At 37.7% G+C, this 21831-nt stretch overlaps 1 protein-coding gene across 1 annotated transcript in view; it reads right to left on the bottom strand.

Moving 5' to 3' along the window:
• The window catches only part of Dip-lambda (Dpr-interacting protein lambda), a 155918-nt gene that overhangs the window by 23017 nt on the left and 111070 nt on the right, over positions 1-21831 (bottom strand). Inside the window, exons 4-5 of the mRNA XM_083050786.1 lie at positions 12000-12103; positions 2-117 (exon numbers count right to left, since the gene is read on the bottom strand). Coding sequence (XP_082906912.1) covers positions 2-117; positions 12000-12054 — 171 coding nt within the window. The 5' untranslated portion in view covers positions 12055-12103. The remainder of the gene's footprint in view (position 1; positions 118-11999; positions 12104-21831) is intronic.

Raw genomic sequence — 21831 nt, 5'->3', positions numbered from 1 at the left:
CCTTGTACGTTTGCAGATGATTAACGACGCAGGTGAAGAAGACGTCACGACCTTGGATCACCGTATGATTTTCCAAAGGAGCTAAGAATTCGGGCAAAACTTCCGGGGTGATTTGACCTGAAACATCACAATGAGGTGACACGTTTAATTTACGTCACTTTTTCTCCTATCAATTATACAAAATAATTACTAAAAAAGAAGACAAGCGCACTGTAAGTACAATATATTTTTAAAAAACTATATTTACTGGCTTTATTATATAAGTCGAGCTTTCGAGTCAAACTATAAAAAAAAATAAATTAAAGAACAGATAAAAAATATCTAGCAAGTATAACACAATGAAACGCGGATAGCAGTGAATGGTGAATTTGAAAAAAAGATTTACTGTGCACTTGCAATCAATTTGCGAGTTTCAACTCTCCGTATCGAACACAATAAACGACAAACAAAACAAACGCATTTTGCGTTGTGTTACGTTTCATCCTTTTCAATTTCGCCGGATATTACGACGAGGCGATCGCATCGCGCGCGTCGAAAAATGCGATGCACCGCGAACGTTCGAAAAAAAGAAAAAAAAGAGAGAGAAGGAAAGAACGAATGCGCGGCATCTCTGACGAGTGGTGTGTCTCGCGGAATGCATCGCCACGATTCGCCGCCGATTCCAAGTGCATGCATGAGCGAGCAGCACGCCGCCGATTAGATATTCAAGGCGTAGGTCGAGGATGGGGGAGCAACCCTCCTCCCCTCGCCCCTCGCGTTCTCTTCCGCCGATCTAAAAGAGCAAAGAGAGAGCCACCCATATTCTCGTATCGAATTCTTGTATGCGTTCATGCAAGAAGGGCGATAAATGGAAAAATTCTTGAATCTCGCAGTCGTAATCCGGACGCCAGATCCCCGGTTTTCATGGGTCGGTTTTACGACTACCCTCATCGGGCCGTTTCTACCCTCGCATCGTCGTACCTTCAATCTCTTCCCTCGCTTCTCCACGCTTTCATTCCGCTCTCTTTCTCCCGCGTCCGACCCTATCCTCGGCCGTTTTATTAACTAAATTTAATTTTCGCTTTAAGGGAAGAAAAAAGCTGCGAAAATCTCTCGGGGAAAAAAAAAACATTGTAAACTTATTGAAAGTAATAATCGGATAGGAGAATAATTGGTATATCGCGCATTAGGTAAAATATATTTTCATATAAACCGCTACTTTTATTGCTATATCCCAGTTATGCTGTTTCCAAGCTATTACATCCTTTTATTACTCTCGTTTATGATTTTTTTAAATTAAATTGTTTCTCTTTTTTTTCTTCCCCCATTTAATATAATGTTCTGATATATTAATCCCAAAGAATGCAATAATAAAAATTTTCATTTAATAGCAAAAAATAGCGCTCATACAATTGCACCTATTTCTATTTTTTTTCTGCAGGCAGTGCATTGTTCTCTCTGCAGTTTTCTCCCTTTTCTTTTCTAATGAAGGAATCCTGATACTATGCTTAATTTTTCATAAAATCTTGTGAGTGGCGAAAAATGTGCGTGTACTCACGCATGAGTGCAAAGCAGAGAATGAGAGAGAGAGAGAGAGAGAATACATAACGCGAGTATAGTATGCCCTGCTTTTATTACGCCGGAATTTCATTCCGAGTCTAATTGTAATCAGTGAAGTGTAATTCTAGCAATTTGTCGCAAGGATATCTAATTAATTAGGTCCTTTCGCGAGCAGCCAGGACTACAAACGCGCCCGCGCGGTCTGCTATCTCTTCGTTAATTACACCGTGCGCAGGATGGAATTTTTCATCGAAATTATCACGCACCATCCGTCCAGGAAATTAAGATTGCCGTGATGCTCGCGGCTGCACTACGACTGGAATCAATTTCGTTTCTATTTTTTTCTCTCTTCCCGTTTTACATCGTTCCGTTTACGTTAACATAAGGCAGAATTGTGCCGCGAGGCATCTTCGCGTAAAAATATATAGTTTCGATTCTCGATATTGCGCTGGCAGACATGAAATTCTTTCCCAGCAGATGCATTAGAAGTTCATCGAGCAAGTTATCAATTTTTGTATAGGTATATATTCGTCTACATTTATGTACATTAAAATATATAAATATATTGTATAATGTATAATTATTATGAATTATCAAACCTTATGTATTTTATTCAATTATTTTCAAAAATTATATATAAAGTGGAGATAAAAAGAATTTAATAAATCCGCGTCTCTGCGAGTCTGACGTCGTTACGCTAAAAGCCAATAAGACTGTCAGGCGTTTCTGTCGCGCAATAAGCGGCTCCCAACAAGCGCTAATAAAACAGTTACGCAGAATTTAAAGGCGACTGCTTCTGCGAGCAATATTAAAAAAGCGATTATAAAAGTCAGCCGGGCGTCGTTTTCCCCCGTGTCTAATTTAAGGGAGCCTCGAAAGCCGTAGGACGGCTCCGGGCGATAGACTCGGGTCGAGCAGTATCCGATGATACCCACTTTATCCCGGAAAAACGACGGTAAGCCACCCGCACAATGGCAGCCGCGGAGCCATCCGCCAATTCAAAGAGTTTGGATTTCGCTTGCCCTTTCTCCTCCCCAAGAGGAAGCCTCTGTATCGTTGAAATCGCGAATCTAAAATGTGTTCCCTCGGTGGTCTCTCGTTTTCGCGAGATAGCGGAATATTCCCGGGCCAAAATGACCATCAATTCTCGAAAGCATCGCGGATATATGACTGTTTCGTAATCGTTTTCAGCTGAGGATATTCAAATCCCAAAATGCATCCAAAACTCGCAGCCGTAACATTACGTAAAGAAGATGATTCTTTTGAAAGTATCCAAGAGTGATTTTTTTGCTATTTGATAAAAATATATAAATATTGAAAAATCTATAGAAGACGCTTAATGAAACAATGCTCTCGCGCGGTTTGTTAAGAAGATGAGTTATCAAGGATAAGACAGAAGCACTTTCGGAGATTCCATTCCATGTGAAATTCAGCGAACGAGAAATGGTTGGGAGCAGCAAGAAACGTGACACGCTCGAATGCGTATGCTAATAGGCAGACGTGCCTCGGGCAAAAGCGACTATTAGCGTGAGTTGCGACAATGAGCCGATGTCATCAAGGTAACATTTGCGCTTGCGATAGCAAAATTATTACGATACGCAACTCGCGCGCAAATGAATCAGGAACATTGAAAGCCCAGAGATTAACGGAGAACAATCCGCGAAATCATCCCTAACTGCGATGGTCAAATTTTCAGTTTTGGTTCGAATTTTTTATTCGCGAAAGTTTAAAAACTTTTCGAAATGATTCAATTTTCAATATTTGACATCAAATATCTCACAGTCCACTTGAAACTGAAATTGTTAATTGAAGAATAATTTTTCTTTTTTACTATATACACATTCGAGAATAATATCGATATTAAAACAATTCTCGTTCTTCCTAATTCAATCTCTTCTCGAGATGACTATGAATCAAGAGTGATTCGTGGTGAAACTAAGATAATATAATCGAACAAAAGTTCTGTTTTAATTTAAAAAAGAGGAGGTCGTGGACCCCGAAAGAGACAGAAAACAATCGAGAATAGCCGGGGAGAGCGACTGTTCGAGGCGAGGGAAAAAGACAGCGGAATTACTCCGTATTTCCGCGAGGATTAAATGTCCGACCTTTTTGTTTTTGTCAAAGTGTTCCGGATTTTCAGATCGCGACAGCCGAGCGAGCTAACTCGAAAAATTCCACGGATTCTTGCACGGCAGGAAACGCGTTCGCCCGTGCACACGCGTGTGTTTCACCGCCAGGAATTGCATAAGACAGAGCACGCGAGGGCGGGGGAGGCACGAAAGTTACATCACGTGTCGCGCGTCGACGACGGAATCTTTTCGACAAATACAGAACGCCGAAGGGATTACAGTTTCGTTAAAAAGTTCCGGTAACGAAGGATTTACGGCCATACGAGAAAAGAGGTGGCGTAAAAAAACACCACTAGCGGGATGCTTGCAGGAGAGGAGGAAGGAGTTAAACGAAACACAGCAAAGCTCGTGTTTAAATGGAACGAGATGGCACGTGACCGTGTGTAAACTTGGGAACACTGTGTCGCAGTGCGAAGTAATTTGAAATGAGAATTGTAAACTATATATATACTCTCTCTTTCTCTCTCTTTCTCTCTTACATATCTATATTAGAGATTTTGATGTGTACCTTCCTATTGTATCTCTCTATTATATTTTATATTCGAACCGACGCACGTATTATTTTTTTCCCAAATCAGAAATTTAAAAATATAGTAAAAAATTAATATCGACTCACATCTATCAGAATTAGTTTGAAATGCAAAACTCAAATGATAAAAATTGATTTCGCATTAGTTGAAATTAGGTTTATATAGGAGAAACGAGTATAATTTAATACATATACTTCCTATATACACTTATATACATATATACACAGATATATTTAAACCCGCGATGCGAATAAATGTGTGCGAAGCAAGAGGATTCTCTTCAATGAGAGAAAGATATAGCTCTCTCTCTCCTCCTCCCCTCTCTTTCTCTCTCCCTCTCACGCTCGCTTTCTCTTCGGGATACTTATCAGATCGGAGCACGCGCCTATTGATTTTGGCTTAAACGGAGAATTCGCCAATAGATAGAAGTTAGAGAGAGCCGAGACGCAAACTGCTCCCGGTAATGCCGCGAGTTTCCCTTGTGCCGCGCATCACTGTAGATACGTCGTCGTGCCGTGAAAAAGGGAGGGTGCGTAATTGCGCAATTAAGAGCAAAAGCCACGATTACCGAACGTTCCACGTTTCCACGAAAATACGCCGCAGATTGATATGGAGGAAAAAAACGATAAAGCGGGCTCCCCTTCTCGAGGAGATGGAATATTCAATAGAAGTTCAAAGCACGTTGCAAATGTCGCTGCGTAAAAAAAAAGAGGAGAATAAAATCTTCCTGTAGACGGAGAGAGTGTAGTAGTACAAATAATCTGTGTAAGTGAAAAAGATATCGAAGGGGGACCGCTTCAATGCCTATCTCATCTCGTTACCATTTTTCAAAAGATCGATATTCTAATTCGTCCCTAATTACTCGTTTATCGGCTCCTTTAGTCGGAGAGATTTCATCTTAGTCGAAACACTTTATTGAAATATCCCACGATGTTTCCATTCTTCCACTTTTTCGTGCGCGAGACAGGTTTCCCCTGTCCCTTTTTTTATCCAAGCGTTACATGACGATTCCGTTTGCCAGGATACGCCTGTTGTTCCCGTCTCTTCGGTACTGAGGGAGCAGGCGGCGGCGCGGAATCTTTCGCCGAACGAACGGGAAAAATAGAAGAAGAGACCCGGGGTGGAGTGAGCTTGTGCGCTCCTCCGGTATACCATAGGGATTGTCTCGTTAGCATAATCTGTCGGAAGCGCGGCTGCGACTCTCCGATGGCTCCTCCCTTCTCCTCTCAATCCATACCTTTGTACCTTTGTCTTTCTTCTTCGTTTACGTCTATCTCCTTTCGTGGATTCGTCGTTATTTTTTCCGATACACACATTTTCTCCGGGAAAATGCTCGCGACCCCAGCGTGTTGCATTTAAAGATACTAAACACGGCAACCGTTATTTAAACCCTTTTAATTCGATACTGTTCGTATTAATTGGCTCGCTTTTTTATATCTTCAATTGTACCAACATTCTTAGAATCTCCGACCACAGTTTTAATTACAGATTATTTTTTTTTTCGCAAAAATTGTAATAGAAAGAGGCCATTAATTATTATAATATTTTAATTATCATTACTTACTTCTTTTAATCTTTTGTTAAATTATGAATGCACTTTTTTTCATTTATTATAAATTTCTACAAGAGAAATATGTAATTAACGTAGCCTTTAATTTATTCGTTACTATATAGTACGATACTTTTAATTCTTTTATAAAATTCATCTATTTCAGTTCCACATATAGCATTCGTTGCAATTTTTATTCCATCCACATAATCGCGTCTATTGAGCCAATCAATGATTGCCGAATTTTTTTACCAGCCTCAATAAAATTTCTATTTCACTCTACGCTTTTCCATTAGAGATGTCCATTAGCTTCTTCATATTCTTCCGTCGTAAATTTCACATTTTCCATTTCGTGCCTTTTACATTTATACGAGATACATTATTATTTCCTCGTAATATCTGTTGTGCGGCATTATGGGCACACTTACACGCAGTTTCACAATCTCGCAAAAGAGATTCCGAAGTAAAAATGGTCGGTTAACTTCGTTATTCTCTCTTCGGGAAAGAGACTCGGACGAAAAACGATTCGCAATGGAAGTCGAAGGGAATCAACTTCTCACGTTACGGTGAGAAAACGCATTTGCTTAAATGTGTTCGGACACTCGTTTATTCGTCCACGCATCCGCAGCTTTCAACCGGCTATCTCCGACGTTCCTTGTCCTGAATACCAAATGAATTCCTCGTGTACCGCCTTCGGGCGTTCGTCGCGAAGATGCAAGTTTCGTCGCCAACAGTAGAAGGAAGAAAACTTTTCCACTGCCTATGCTATATTGCCGTCTCATTCGACGCTGCACTTCGTTTAAAGTCGTAAAAGCGGCATAAAGCCTTCAATTCGATTGACTAACTTCCTCATTTCGCCTTTTATATCCGTCAGGCGCGAGTCACGAGCAAACTTGAAAAACGTGTGACACACGTGCATTATTTAAAATCAATTTGATCCTCAGGGGAATATACGGGTCACTTATTACTATCTTTTAATATTATTGTTCTTTGAATAAAAAAAAAAAACAGAGCATATACATTCATCAAAAATAGGTTGCCTCGCGCAGATTTCATCTCGTGTTGATTCTGTCTTTTTTTTCCCTTTTTTGCGAAATCATATCAACGCTTTTCGCTCTGGCGCGACATTCACGTGCGTTTAATTTAATTATTGCATATCGCTCCCGGACATATAAATAATTACGAGGAAAAATATACGCGCGAAATTCGGGAGAGAGAGAGCGAAATATCTGTAACATACACGGCGCGTTTCGAACAGTTTCACCCATTAAAATCTTCCGACAAGTGTGTGAACGTGAATAATGCAACTCCGTGACGGGAGCCGATACATTCTCCAGGAGGAAGCATTCGAGCTTCGCGTACACAGACTTTGACGATACGCGTTCCGGAATCTCCAAACTTCATTTTAATAATAAATCCTGTGATCAACGTAAAATGGGAAAATTTCTTTTCGAAGAAGAGGATGTTGAAAGAGATAATCTTCGAACTTTGTGTAAGAAATCAAAAATATTTTTCTTTTCTTTTTTGTACATTAAACTTTTTCGATTAAATAACAAGAGTTTATCGCCTCTTAAATTCGAATAAACTTCACTTTTTCACAAGATTCTTTTCAAGTTATTTAATGTTAAATATCAAATAACTAGACTGAGAGAGAGAAAGGAAGAAAGTAAAGCGCAAGATAGCGAACTAAACAAGACTGATCGGCAATCGAATCGAAAATGTTTCTAAGTTTGATGATGGCATTAATAACCTGAACGTATATAATATCGCCCTTGTTAAGTTTGACAAGATGATATGTTGGTATTGCGCGTCGCCGCTGGTCGATACGGGCGAATTATTAATTCTCTGATAGAATTTGAATATACCCATTTGCATTAGTCAACGGAGTTACAGAGCGGCGGCATTCAGTGCAATTGTCATGACATTTTCAATTATTCTGGTGCCGGCCGGTGTCGGACGGTCCGCGACAAACTTTGCCCATATCGTACGGCGCCAGTTACGTCCACCTGCTTGACGGATTACACGGATTACATGCGTCCCCCGCGAACTTCGACGATGGCGTCGTCGCGATGAGACACGTAACGTAGAGAATATATTCCATATCTTGGCGTGTTCGTTGCGAATATTAGAAAATTAGATATGTCGATGCTGCGCGCTCTATTCTACAATTTTTAGCATAATAAAAAAAAGTGTGTTATCCTTGAGAAAATGAATATTCAATATAAAAACTAAATCGCATTTATGAAATGACAATATGAATATGACGTATTCTATGTTGTGGCAAAAATATTTTTACTAGTTTATTATGTATCTTTATTTTTTACAAGTTATGCTTCTTTGAACGCTCGAAAACAGGTTGAACTTGATAACAGGTAAAACTTCTGTAATGAAAACGCCCGATGTTTATGCGCGTAACTTATCGCGCTGCTATTTTATGAGAGTTACGTGTCTCGCAACGTTCAATTACAGAAAACATATTGGACTGCAATATGTGCGGATGTATCATCGATAAATTCAGAAAAAAATTTATGTAAACGAAATCGATTCAATCCCACATAGAATTTTTAATAAAAGTCGGCATATCTCTATCAAAGAATCATTTATTGAAAAAATTTTTTAGAGAGTTAGTGCCTGGAGAGATAATCTATTAATCCTCGTGTGTGCGTTTATAATTTTTATAAACATTTTTATAACTTTTTGTAAATTTATGAATACCGAGATAATCTTCAACGTATATTAAATTAAAAAAATATATTTTTCACTATGGTAAATAATGATTGTGTATAGAATAATATGAATGTTTCTGACTACAAGAGAGTGAATCAAACGACGAGACAATGTATCTTTTCTAGCGACGCAACGGCTCAGATATATTTGACTTCGATCCGGCTTATTGCATTTCAATAGGTATATCCGCATAGAAATCGATACGGCAACCGGCGAATCGCTGATAACGTCGCGAACAGTGACATACACTCGAGACTCGCGGAATTTGCGCCATGAAGACGAGAATCCTGAAGGTGGGCTGTCGACGCGATATTGAAAATGGAAGCTGGCACTCTCTCCCGCGTGTCATCAGCGTCGTCGACCGCCGATGAAGATGGAGCGGATCGAAGCTGGTGCCCTTTTCGTGCGACCTGAGAAGAACCTAACCGAAGCCGAAAGCCGATATAAAAGATTTTTGCAAACTCAAGGAGCTCGTAAATCTTGCCGGGAAACGCGCAACGAAAGTCGATCATTGACAAGGATACGAACACGGTTGTGATTTCCGCACTGAGAAGTTTTGGCAGATATTTAAATACAGGCTTGATTTATATATCGCATTATTTAGAAGAAAGAACTCTAATAAATGAAAGACTATAAATATGAATATTTGTCTTTATAAATAGAAAAAATATATTTTATGTATTATTGTGTAAAAACAAAAATTATACTCTAAATGACAAAGTATCGATGGCATTTTTTATATAAAAAAATGGATACACAAGAAAAAATTAGATCCATCTAGTTTCTTTCAATGAATTTATGATGAAAGAAACTGAAACTGATTTTTAAAAAAAATGGAAGGAAGTATTGATGAATATATTCAATTTTTCTCTCTCAATTTCAGTCAAATTATAAAATTATTATTCAATCGTGAAAATATAAATAATATCAATCTGTTTCGTTTTGAATCACAATTGACTCACTAATGAATATGAAGAAAAAAGTCTTATCTTTAAAGACAAATTGAATGTATCAAGAATATATTAAGATTAAGGAAGAAGCGCATCAGATTTGTAAAATAATATCTTTAGATATGCATGCGGAAAAAACAAATGGAAATATCACAATTACAGATTGTATCATTAAGCGAGTGCATTAACGCCCGCATTCGTAATTATTACGTTAACACGTAATCAAATTTACTAACATGCGACGCTGTCGCATCTGCCGCATTTTTTTGTGGCATGTATTCACGTTTTCAGTACGATGTGTCGTTAATTATCGTTTCCATATGCAAAAAATGTAGGTAATAAAGTAAATAGGGAAAAACTGCAAAACGTAACGACGTCGCGTCGCATCGAGCTCCCTGTCGAGATGTGCATATATAGAAAAATGTTGGTAGCGTTATTTTTATTGTGTGTTAAAGAAATATATATATATATTTCGCTGTGTGATGCAGAATTTACAGAAAGAGCTGAAACGCACTCTGCACGAAAATCCCGTAAATTCCCCCGATTCAAAGAAATACCATAATACCATTCCCTCAGAGGACGAAACAAAGTATCGGAAGTGAAATAAAGAAAGCGACGGAGCAATAATAAGACCACCGGTTAAAAATAAAAAGTACCGCGCCGAAATTAATTACTGCCTCGTCTAATCTCCTCAGGCGGCTCCTCCTTTTTAATTCTCGACGAACAAAAGAGTCGGCGCTATAATACTCACGGAGAGAGTTTTTGCCCCGTATATACACTATTATATAATCAACTTAGAAAAGCTCAGTCAAAGAAATTCTACGATTTCTATCTGCAATTCTTTCGCTTTAGAAACTTGCACTGTCTTGTGGAACAACGGGCTATCGGAGGAAAAGGATTGTTTGAATAATTTTAAAAAAAATTAATAAATAAAAGAGCAATAGGAAGAGATGAATTTTACAGTATACACATCATTAATCAAAAAATTTTCCTAAAAAAGGGAGGATAATACGATGCATTATGTATTTAAGAGTCGCTTAACCCTCGGTTGACACATCCCTAATGTTTCCCATCGGCCTGAAAATCCCGAGGCTCGATTACTTATTGCTGCATCCCCACTGTGGGGATGAGGAAGGGGGCGGACGCCCGAGTAAATCACGGTGGATTTAAGTGGATTCTACAAACTCCCTCGCGCCGGGTCTACCCCCGACGATGTATCGTCCTCGTAGAGTCGTTGCGGCACCGCGCCGTACCGCAGCGCGGATATAACCGGGCTAAGAGATTCAGAGCGGGCGAGAACGCGCGACCAGGCCGGCGTTCTCTCGCCGGGCGAGCGAGGTAACATCCGTTGCGTCTTACGGCCGCGGCTTACAACGGAACTTCTCGTTGACTCGGGCAAAGCTCACGGCCGGAGAATGGCGGATTACTCGCCTGGGGCCTAAGGCCTGACGCATAAAAGGGCCTCAAAATGAATTGCATAGGATTATTGCGAAACACGTATGTAAGTAGTAGTAAATCGAGAACGTGTTTGAATCTCACAAACCAGATGAAAATGATTTCATACATAGTATTAAAGTCTTGACGATATCATGCTTAAGAAATAAATTGATATAAAATTATATTCGTGCGTAGATATGCATTATATAGCTTGGTTGAGAAAATTTCAGAAAATGTATTTTTGAATTAATGCTGCAAATATTGTTATTTTATTCACTGTTATTCACTTCATTTTTATTTGAGGATAGATATGAAAGAAATGTGATTCACGTAGTAAACATTCTATAGAATATCACAAATAATACTTTTTCCTTTTCTCCGTTATCGAACAACTATCTTCATATTTACATCATATTCCGCGACAAAAATTCGAGCATTATTTCCGCTTCGATGTAACATGCGGTTCAGCATACTCGCTGTGTCAGAACAAACAATATCGCGGGAGGAAAAGTTGTTGTACGACATTGGGAGAATTTTCGTGACTTCCTCATGAAAGTCATGCGGTTGAAGACGATGCTTGTACGCGCGATCGTTTTCTTTCGATTTATTCTTTTTCCTGATTCTTCAATCTCGTCCTTTCTCTCGTCACGAGAGTGTGACGCGGCTTTCTCGCTGTCACGACAGTCAATTTTGCTTTCTTCCCGGCTTCCCGGTTCTTTCATCGAATTATGAGAACCTCCCATGAATCTCCCGAAATACCGCGACGTCCGGATAACATTACGAGAGGATCCAAGAGAGTAAAAGCAATTAGAAATTTTTTGTTCGAGACGAGACATTGAAATAGCATTTTCTACTTTCTCCAAATTATTTCATCTAACTTTTTAAAATTTGTATAATTGATCTATGTGTCGAATGTGAATTGTAGACACGCGGTAAAAAAATAAAAATGTATATGTGATGCCAGAAAATAATTATTAATTTCTTGTAAAGTTATAAAGCTTGAACTTTGTGTGAATTCTCCTACACTCTATGTTTAACGTATGTCGTTACGTCGCCGCGTCTCAAACAACCTAACTCTGATAAACGGATTATGAAGATTCCGGTGCGCAAATATGGAGAGAAAGGGAGACTCACTCACATAAGCAAAGTTGCAGGACCGCGGCAAAGAGGGCTGCGAGTTTCCGCGCTGCCATGAGAGTCGATCAGTTTTCTGATGAATCCTTGGGACACCAGTTCGGCGATCTGAAAACATACAACAAGTATTTGTCAATAAAGATAGAAACTCTCAACGTATTTGTATATCAAAAAGTATATCCGTAAAATATAAAAGTTGTTGTTTATATTTAACTGTAAATTAAAGGAATCTAAATAACTGCCTTCGGGCTTATGTGTTTCAACATGTTTATATTCGTATATGTTTGCAAAGTAAATGCTATAAATAAATATCGTGTATTATCGAGAAATGCAACAATCATCACCGCAATATTTCTCTGGCCGCATTTTGCTGCAACAGAAAGAGCCAATCTCATTTAATTGACTTTGTACTTTGCGCAAATTGGTCATGATTGTACGGTGATGAGTATGCTAGTTTGGCGATCATAGAAAACTGACTCAGCGATTCGCAGTTTCTGCCGCGAGAAATTTATTTTCCTCTATAATTAATGCGTCGCTCTTTTTCTTAATAAAAGAGAGAAAAAGAACGCGTCAATTTTAATTATTTCATCTTAACTCTTTCGATACTCTCGACGTCGCAAAGGATTTGTGAAAAAAAAGGAGCAGGGACGAGTGAGAATAGCATAGCGGAAGTGGAGGGGAAGAGAGAAAGAGATACGAGTATGAGAAAGGTCGAAACTAGCTTCGAAGTAAACTAACCGCAACGCCAGAGGCTCGCCAACTGTAATTAATGATCATCTCGTGATAGTTATCCTATCACCAATTAGAGTTACGCCGAGAGAGAAGCATCCCTCGTTATTTCGATGCTGTTTGAAAATCGCGAAGGCATCGCGAATGCACGCGATTCGATTCTAATGAACAAGCGCATATAAACACTGAAGCATAAGGGTTTATTAAGCATCAGCAAAAAGCATGTCTATTGTCTGATTCTTCGAAATTCCCGCCTCAAAAGAAATAAAGAGATGAAAAAAGAATTGTCATATCGGAGAGATTCTCTGAAACAAAAGAGGAGACAAGTATAAAGCTCTAGTTTCTTAAACTGAATCAATGAAAATGTCACTTATAAAGAAGTGACAAAATAATTCTTCTCAATGAGATTTCATTGTTTGTTCATGATATTATACTTGTAACCACTAGTGGATCCTGACCTAGATAATGAGGGGGGGGGGGTTTGCAAAATTATTTTATTTAATATTTTTAGTTTCATGATTAGCTTTTATTCCAGGATCAACGACGTCGATAGTTCTTTAATATTTGTTTCTCTTTATTTATATTTTTTAAACAAATTCAGCAAAACTGTTTCTTTTAATTTGCAGGGGGGGGGGGGTTACCCCCCCCCAGATCCGCCAGTGTATATATATACTATATATATATATATATTATTATATAGATATAAAGAATTTCGCCTAATTATTTTTGTGCAACGAAATTATCTCATCATTTCGTCCTATGTCTGACTTAATTTACACTTAACTCCTTGAATGTGTAATGAGTATAATTTCCAGTGTATCTTATACTTATATATATATATATATAATATATATAAAATATATATATAAAAGTATAAGATACACTGTAAATTATACTCATTACGCATTCAAGGAGTTAAGTTTAGATTAAGTCAGACATAGAACGAAATGATGAGATAATGCGTAATGAGTATAATTTACAGTGTATCTTATACTTATATATATATATATTTTATATATATTATATATATATATATATAAGTATAAGATACACTGGAAATTATACTTATTACGCATTCAAGGAGTTAAGTGTAGATTAAGTCAGACATAGGACGAAATGATAAGATAATTTCGTTGCACGAATAAATAATTAGGCGAAATTCTTTATATCTATATAATATATACAATATGTATGTATAAGATACACTGTAAATTATACTCATTACGCATTCAAGGATTTAAGTGTAGATTAAGTCAGACATAGGACGAAATGATGAGATAATTTCGTTACACGAAAATAATTAGGCAAAATTCTTTATATCTATATAATATATATATAATATATGTTGTATAGATACAAAGAATTTCACCTAATTATTTTCGTGCAATGAAATTATCTAATCATTTCGTCCTATGTCTGACTTAATCTATACTTAACTCCTTGAATGCGTAATGGGTATAATTTACAGTGTATCTTATACTTATATATATACACTAACGGATCCTGACGTCGATAGCTCTTTAATGTTTGTTTTTCTTTATTTATATTTTTTAAACAAATTCAGCAAAACTGTTTCTTTTAATTTGCAAGGGGGGGGGGGTTACCCCCCTCGGATCCGCCAGTGTATATATATACTATATATATATATATATATATTATTATATAGATATAAAGAATTTCGCCTAATTATTTTCGTGCAACGAAATTATCTCATCATTTCGTCCTATATCTGACTTAATTTACACTTAACTCCTTGAATGCGTAATGAGTATAATTTCCAGCGTATCTTATACATACATATTGTATATATTATATATATATATATATATATATATATATAAAGAATTTTGCCTAATTATTTTCGTGTAACGAAATTATCTTATCATTTCTCTCATCCTATGTCTGACTTAATCTATACTTAATTCCTTGAATGCGTAATGAGTATAATTTACAGTGTATCTTATACATACATATTGTATATATTATATAGATATAAAGAATTTCGCCTAATTATTGTCGTGCAACAAAATTATCTCATCATTTCGTTCTATGTCTGACTTAATCTAAACTTAACTCCTTGAATGCGTAATGAGTATAATTTACAGTGTATCTTATACTTTTATATATATATTTTATATATATTATATATATATATATATATATATATATATAAGTATAAGATACACTGGAAATTATACTCATTACGCATTCAAGGAGTTAAGTTTAGATTAAGTCAGACATAGAACGAAATGATGATAATTTTGTTGCACGACAATAATTAGGCGAAATTCTTTATATCTATATAATATATACAGTATATATGTATAAAATACACTGTAAATTATACTCATTACTCATTCAAGGAATTAAGTATAGATTAAGTCAGACATAGGATGAGAGAAATGATGAGATAATTTCATGCATGAAAATAATTAGGCAAAATTCTTTATATCTGTATTATATATATATATATATATATATATATATATATAAGTATAAGATACACTGTAAATTATTATACTCATTACGCATTCAAGGAGTTAAGTGTAGATTAAGTCAGACATAGGACGAAATGATGAGATAATTTCGTTACACGAAAATAATTAGGCGAAATTCTTTATATCTATATAATATATATATATATATATAATATATATTATATCTATATAATATATATTATATAGATACAAAGAATTTCACCTAATTATTTTCGTGCAATGAAATTATCTAATCAATTCGTCCTATGTCTGACTTAATCTATACTTAACTCCTTGAATGCGTAATGGGTATAATTTACAGTGTATCTTATACTTATATATATACACTAGCGGATACTGACGTCGATAGCTCTTTAATGTTTGTTTTTCTTTATTTATATTTTTTAAACAAATTCAGCAAAATTGTTTCTTTTAATTTGCAGGGGGGGGGTTTAACCCCCCCTCCCCAGGATCCGCCAGTGACTTGTAACTAAAAAAACCACTGCTTATTAATAATAATAATAATACACACGATACAATGATTCCATTGAAGAAACTATAAAAAAATATAATTAGAAAATGTAAGAGTGCGTTAAATAAAAAGTCGGTTGTATGCGTTTTAAATTGATATAGCGTAGACAAAAATGTTTCAAAAATATATTCAAAGAGAAATGTGTCTATTTTATCAGGAATAAAATTCCCGAAAAATACATAGTACAAGCGGAATAATAAGTTTTCAGGAAGGCACAGATTTCGTGCAAAGTAAGATGCACTTAATCTTCATTGCATTTCAAAGTAACATAGCTGTATTTTCCAAGGTAGATGTCGAATGATGCTACAATCCGCAGTTTCTTTTATCAGATTACTGCTTGTTTGAACTTTTCAAACACTGCGTTGGAAAAGTAAACGCCACGTCGAATAACTTTAATGTCGTGTCTTAAACTTTTCCAATTTTTGTAATAACAAAACTCTGTTTAGTAATATGTGCATTAAAAAATTACACACATACATATATATGTAACCGAAATTAGCAAATTATGACTAAACTAAACGAAAATATAAAAATAAATCTTTCCTTCTGCAAATATATTGAATATTAATGCACTTGTTAAAATCAATTTAAAAATTATAAAAAACTGATATTTTTACAATATAAAGTATATAAATATAAATTTTGATAGTAAAGGAATGAGTATTTTTTTGCATATTTTCCTTTTCGTGGAATTGTTGCCCTTACACCAGACAATGTAACTGTTCTGTTTCTTTCCGCAGCAGTAGCACGTTTTTTTCTCATCGATGGAACATCCGCCGATTCATTCCGCGATGTCGATAAAACCACGAATGAGGAATTTTTATTCTCTCACGTGTCACGTGATGAAAGAAAGTGTCGACGCGGCCATCGATCCTACGCGGACCGCACCTGCTCCCAACGCAAATCAATCTATGATCTACTGCAAGCCTTCTGCAAGTAGCAACTTTTACAATGCACTAATCGCGCAATCGGAATGATGCAAAAACAAATGTATGAATCTTAATCTCGGTCATACAAAAACAAATCATCTTTCAGTAATGATTATTAATCTAAATAATAATTAATTAAAACAAGAATAAATATCTACACATTTTCCTTCATCGCTCAATTTCTTAATCTGCAGATCGAAAATGCAAGTGAGAAAAATAGTTTTAAATGAACTACAAAAATCTTCTTATATATAAGATATAAGTAATCCTCTTTTATAAAAATATATTTGTACATTTATAGAAAAAACATTTTTTCCATTTTCAGTCTACATTTTTCGCGGATCCTATTGAGTGTAAAAATTCTAAAAAAATTATATAAAAAATGTTTAATACATTGAGATATAAGTTTTAGAATAAGTGATATGTCAATATAGATGTTGTGGATGTCAGTCAATTGCACGCGCGTGATATTCCAAGATTGACAAGGAAAACCTCAATTTTTAGTAGGCCTTTAAAATTCTATTGTGCGTCCTATACACGCGAACGAAATCCGCTGTCGAGTTTGCATGAAAACACGATGCGCCTGCCGCTTCATCCCCTAAACGAACATCGTTCTCTCGCGGCCAATCCAAACCGCCGCGCCTCGCACATCCATCCCGACAACGTCATCCCGCCAACGGCCTGCGATGCCCATAAAGCATCAAAACGGTGCTTTGTTGCGGCAGCTTTATGGCATAACTGCTGATGGGTGGTGGCGACGGCGGCGGCGGTGGTTGCGACGATCGATTCGCTATTTGTCAGCAGTCATCTCGGAAGACAATCCAACCCTCGGCCGGTGCATCGAGGCGGGTCCGAAGGAAGAAAGTTACGTCGAAGAAAAATGAAAGATGGAAGGAGGGAGGAGCAGAAGGGGATTATGGGGTACAGTCGGAAAGGCGCGATTGATTTATTGCAAAAAGAGGCCGCGGTAAGTGGACTATTTTTCAATGAATCGGTGAAGAACGAGAGAGAAAGAGAGAGAGAGAGAGAGAGAGAGGGAAAGGCCCAATGGAAAAATGGAATTTTTCTCGTGGGAAAATGGAATTTTGAGCGCCAACCAAGAACATGCGCGAGAAGTGCCAGCCGTCATACGTGCCACAGTTACCCTTCGGTGATTTTGCGGGTGTTTCGATACCTCTCGCAGCGATGGTTACGGGGTGTATGGGGAGGGGTGGGATGAGAGAACGAGAGGTATGGGACGTACCGTAAGTTATGACTTTCGTCTCGCTCCCGCCATCGTTGCCGCACCGACGGCTCTATGAATGTATGCATGAGATACGAACTTTATGCTTTATGCATTGAACGCGCCGATGATAAGAAGTCTCACGCGTACGCTCGACGCGATGCCGCGATTTCCCGCTGACGAGTGCATCAAGAGAAGAGGAAAGAGAGAGAGAGTTCTCGCAGAATCCTCCTCGGTCCGGACAGATAGGTCTCATTAATTAATCACGTCCGTTGATTTGCGTACAAAACCGGAAATCGCTCGAGCGTGAAGAATAGTTTGCGTGAAACATTGTCGGCAGACATATGAAAAAAAATATTTATGAAAGACGATACCGCGCAGTTCTGAAACAATTCTCATATAACCGCGAATCGATCGCCTCTGAGAGTCAATCCCTTTGGCGCAATCGCGAATTGACGATCGACTGCAAATAAAGGATTGGAGACAGCCTTTAATAGAGACATGAATGCCGCACGCCAAAAGTATACAATAGCGCTGGCAATATAGAGAGAATGCCGTGTCTTATCGTATATCTTCGTATATATATCGTATCCGAATATACTCTTTCGTCGTTCAAAGTCACGGATAATACTCTAATACTAATATTTTTAAGTATTATGTGAATATCAAAAATATAAAATTCAAACATTTAAATAATTTTCTATATTGTCTTTCTCTTTTTCTTTCTAAAATTTTAAGTATATAATTAATTTTTCAGTTAGTATATAAACCAAAAGTCAGAAATCTTGAAGCTATTAGAGCAGTTGATTACAAAATTATTGAATATTGCTTAATTATGCAATAATTTCTCAGGTATCTGAGTATTTGACATAATGGCATTCGGAGCAGCTGATCCTACATATGTACATCTATGAAATTAGTACCCACCTGCAGCGTGCAGATAGACGACGCTTGTTAGTCGTATTCGCGTCTAATATCGTTTGCGTGCTCGAGAAACGATATACAGACGCGACTCGAAAACAGCATCGCTTTTAATCGTAAGCTATAAAGCTCGTAAGCTTCGGCGCGCATTCGCGGAGCGGCGAAGAGGAACGGAGGCGCGAGATGGAAGTTTCACCCTGCGGCACGTTTATAGACAAGAACGCGGCGCGATCGGACGATTATTCTCGACATGAGACGCCCTGCGGCGGTAATAACTGTCTCCGCTCGAAGAGAGAGTTAATCTAATCTTCGCAGTAACGACAGCCTGGGCCCCGGGATTTATTCGTTCGTAACGACGTAAACTGTACAAATTGGCGACCGGCGCATGCTGCTTTAATTGCTTTCCGTGCCTCTCTACAGAGGTACGCGTGAAATAAATCCTTAAACATTAATTTGATTGTTAAGGTGTTGCACCTGGGCTCTCGATGTCCATCCATACTATATTCTTAGTCATTTGATTATCCGCATTTGATTCTTCGAAACCGAGTAGTAGCCTCATCAATGAATGATACAAACACGTATTGGATTTTTATCTAGCTTTAAATATCATCGTATAAAATTCATGTAATCGTTTTAAAATTATTTTATATCCTTTTTCCATTATAGCCTTTGCTGCACAATTAAATATATTTCATTAAAGTATTATTATTTTATATCATTTTTTACATAGAGAGATAACAGAATGTTTTTATATATTAGCACAAGTTTTTAATTCACAAACAAAGAAATTCACGAACGATGGTTTAATTTATTTTGCCATTATATATAGCGTATTTCACATTAGCTATTATTGAAGAACTGATATATTTGATCATGATTTCGTTACTTTAGTCTTTCAATATTTGTCATCCCGTGCGGATTAATATGTGTTATAATTTCGTCGCCATTAACGCCGCGCGCGCATTGTGAGGTAATAAAAACAGCGTAATTATTAAAAAGTCGCGCGCACTCTCGCGTCACAACGAGGTACGTGTTTTCGCCTTCCACATGACGTGCCAATTATATTTTTAAAAGCTCCTCCGCGCCAGCGTTCGCATTCAGTGGCACTCGCACACGCGCATACAAGAGCGATATAAAGGGGTACCTGGTGCTCTTCAAGTACTGCAGCGCGACACGGCGAACGTTGTTACGCGGGCAAAGTACGCGCACTTTCAGCCACAATTCCGTGTCATTTGGCCGCCGTTAATGAATATGACGGAGGAGGCAGGAGAGGGGTGGATAGAAGAGAGAGACGGGCTCTCTCAGAGCAGAGGAAACGCGATCGAAAAAGACGGTTTTGCGGTGGCGAAAGCAGGGAACAGGGTCAGCTTCATAATGCAGAGCCGTTGCATGGAAGGCCGGCTAAGCCGCGCTTAGCAACTCGTTTGTGGAAAATTTGAAGTACGCGGAGAATCCCTATGGGAGAGGAGGGCCCGTGGAATTTCTACCGCGTGGCCCGAACTGTATTATGCAGCAGAATCGAAACTCTTTCGCGTAGCACCCCAGTTAATTTCTCTCCGAGCTATATACATTATACATATATATACAGCTTGCCCGAGAGACTTTCTAGGATGATACTCTATATTCGGATACAGCAAGGCGGGAGCTAATTCAATAAGTTGCGCGGAACAAACGAGTTCATCCGGGTTAACTCATCAAGTGACTTTCTTGCTGTTCGAACAATTTTTTTCCCTTTTATTTTTTTTTCTTTTATAACTTGTGTATTAAGTCTAAACGATAATGTTTGTGTAAATTTTATTTTTACAGATGCGTTTTTTCTTGAATACTCGTACAATTTCGCGCTTATTACTTCGGAATACTCGATCACATCCGGCCGATGACCTTTTTTTTTCATTTCTTTACAGAAAAGCGCGTATATAAATGACCGTTCATTAATCTTTAAATCGAGGCAAGGAGTCAAACGCAAACCGTTCAAAATGCAACTCGATATGGCTGATGCTGGTTTCCCATCGACAGACCGAGGTCGCGTCGCGACATAAAACGGCGTATATTCAATTCGCAATAACAATGGAAGGGCTCTGTCGCGGACACTTTGGCGTCGATTAAACGGCTCCAATTTGGAGGGTAAAACCGCCGAATTTGATTTCGCGCGCGTTTCTATGCGCTAAAATCCCTCACTGTCAGCTCGACGCTCGGCATCCACCGCGAGAAATAACGCGTGGCCGCCAGTTTCGAGCGTGTACGAAATAATCGTATGAAAATAATGGATGTGCGATGGCGCGAGCAAAATTAGTACGCGACCAACGAAGACGAAAAATCCTCCCTCCCCCAGTATTAAATTTTTTACACAGCATAGGTGGATTCTGTGTCTAGATATACATACAGTTATCATATGTATGAATAAATATTGTATATGTAGCAGCAAAACACTTAAAAAATGTTGCCGAAAATTGAGACTCACATAACATTTACCACATGTATATATGATATTTTTATTTTCGTGTCATCCCAGATAGCACCATGTCCAAAAAATCGGCTCATAAGACATCTTTAAGATATCTTTAAGATGTTTTTTGGATATCATATCATAAAGCTTCTTAAAGATGTCTTATGCTCCAATTTTGGACATGGTGTTGTCTGGGATATTGGATGTCAATTGAGGAAAAAAGTATAGCAAAATAATATATGATTCAGATATCGTCACGGTATCATTACATTATTTACACTGTGCGACGTGCATTTCACATTTACAGATGTAATTGCGTTGTTTACGTTCCGCGAAGCGTAAACTAATGTAATACTATTCCTGGGTCGAGAATTTCCGGAATTTCTTAAAATCTGACGCAATTCGTTCATTGTCGCGGTCGACGAGCACGGAGCAAACTGGTGTAGCCCAACGACGCAATCTAAGAAAATAAGCGGCGATCTATCGGACGGAAAATTGCATCCAGAATTGAAGAGCGCGAAGGCGAAAGGGTCTCGAGAGTAAGGAGAATCTCGAGTCGAGAGCCGGATGTGCTTAACAA

Source organism: Prenolepis imparis, unplaced genomic scaffold (genome assembly GCF_030444845.1).
Source record: "Prenolepis imparis isolate NDT839.2.m4 unplaced genomic scaffold, iyPreImpa1.0 SCAF_1, whole genome shotgun sequence".
NCBI classification, from domain to species: Eukaryota; Metazoa; Arthropoda; class Insecta; order Hymenoptera; family Formicidae; genus Prenolepis; species Prenolepis imparis.
Note: the sequence above shows the minus strand (reverse complement) of the source record. Positions and strands in the feature narration are given on the sequence as shown.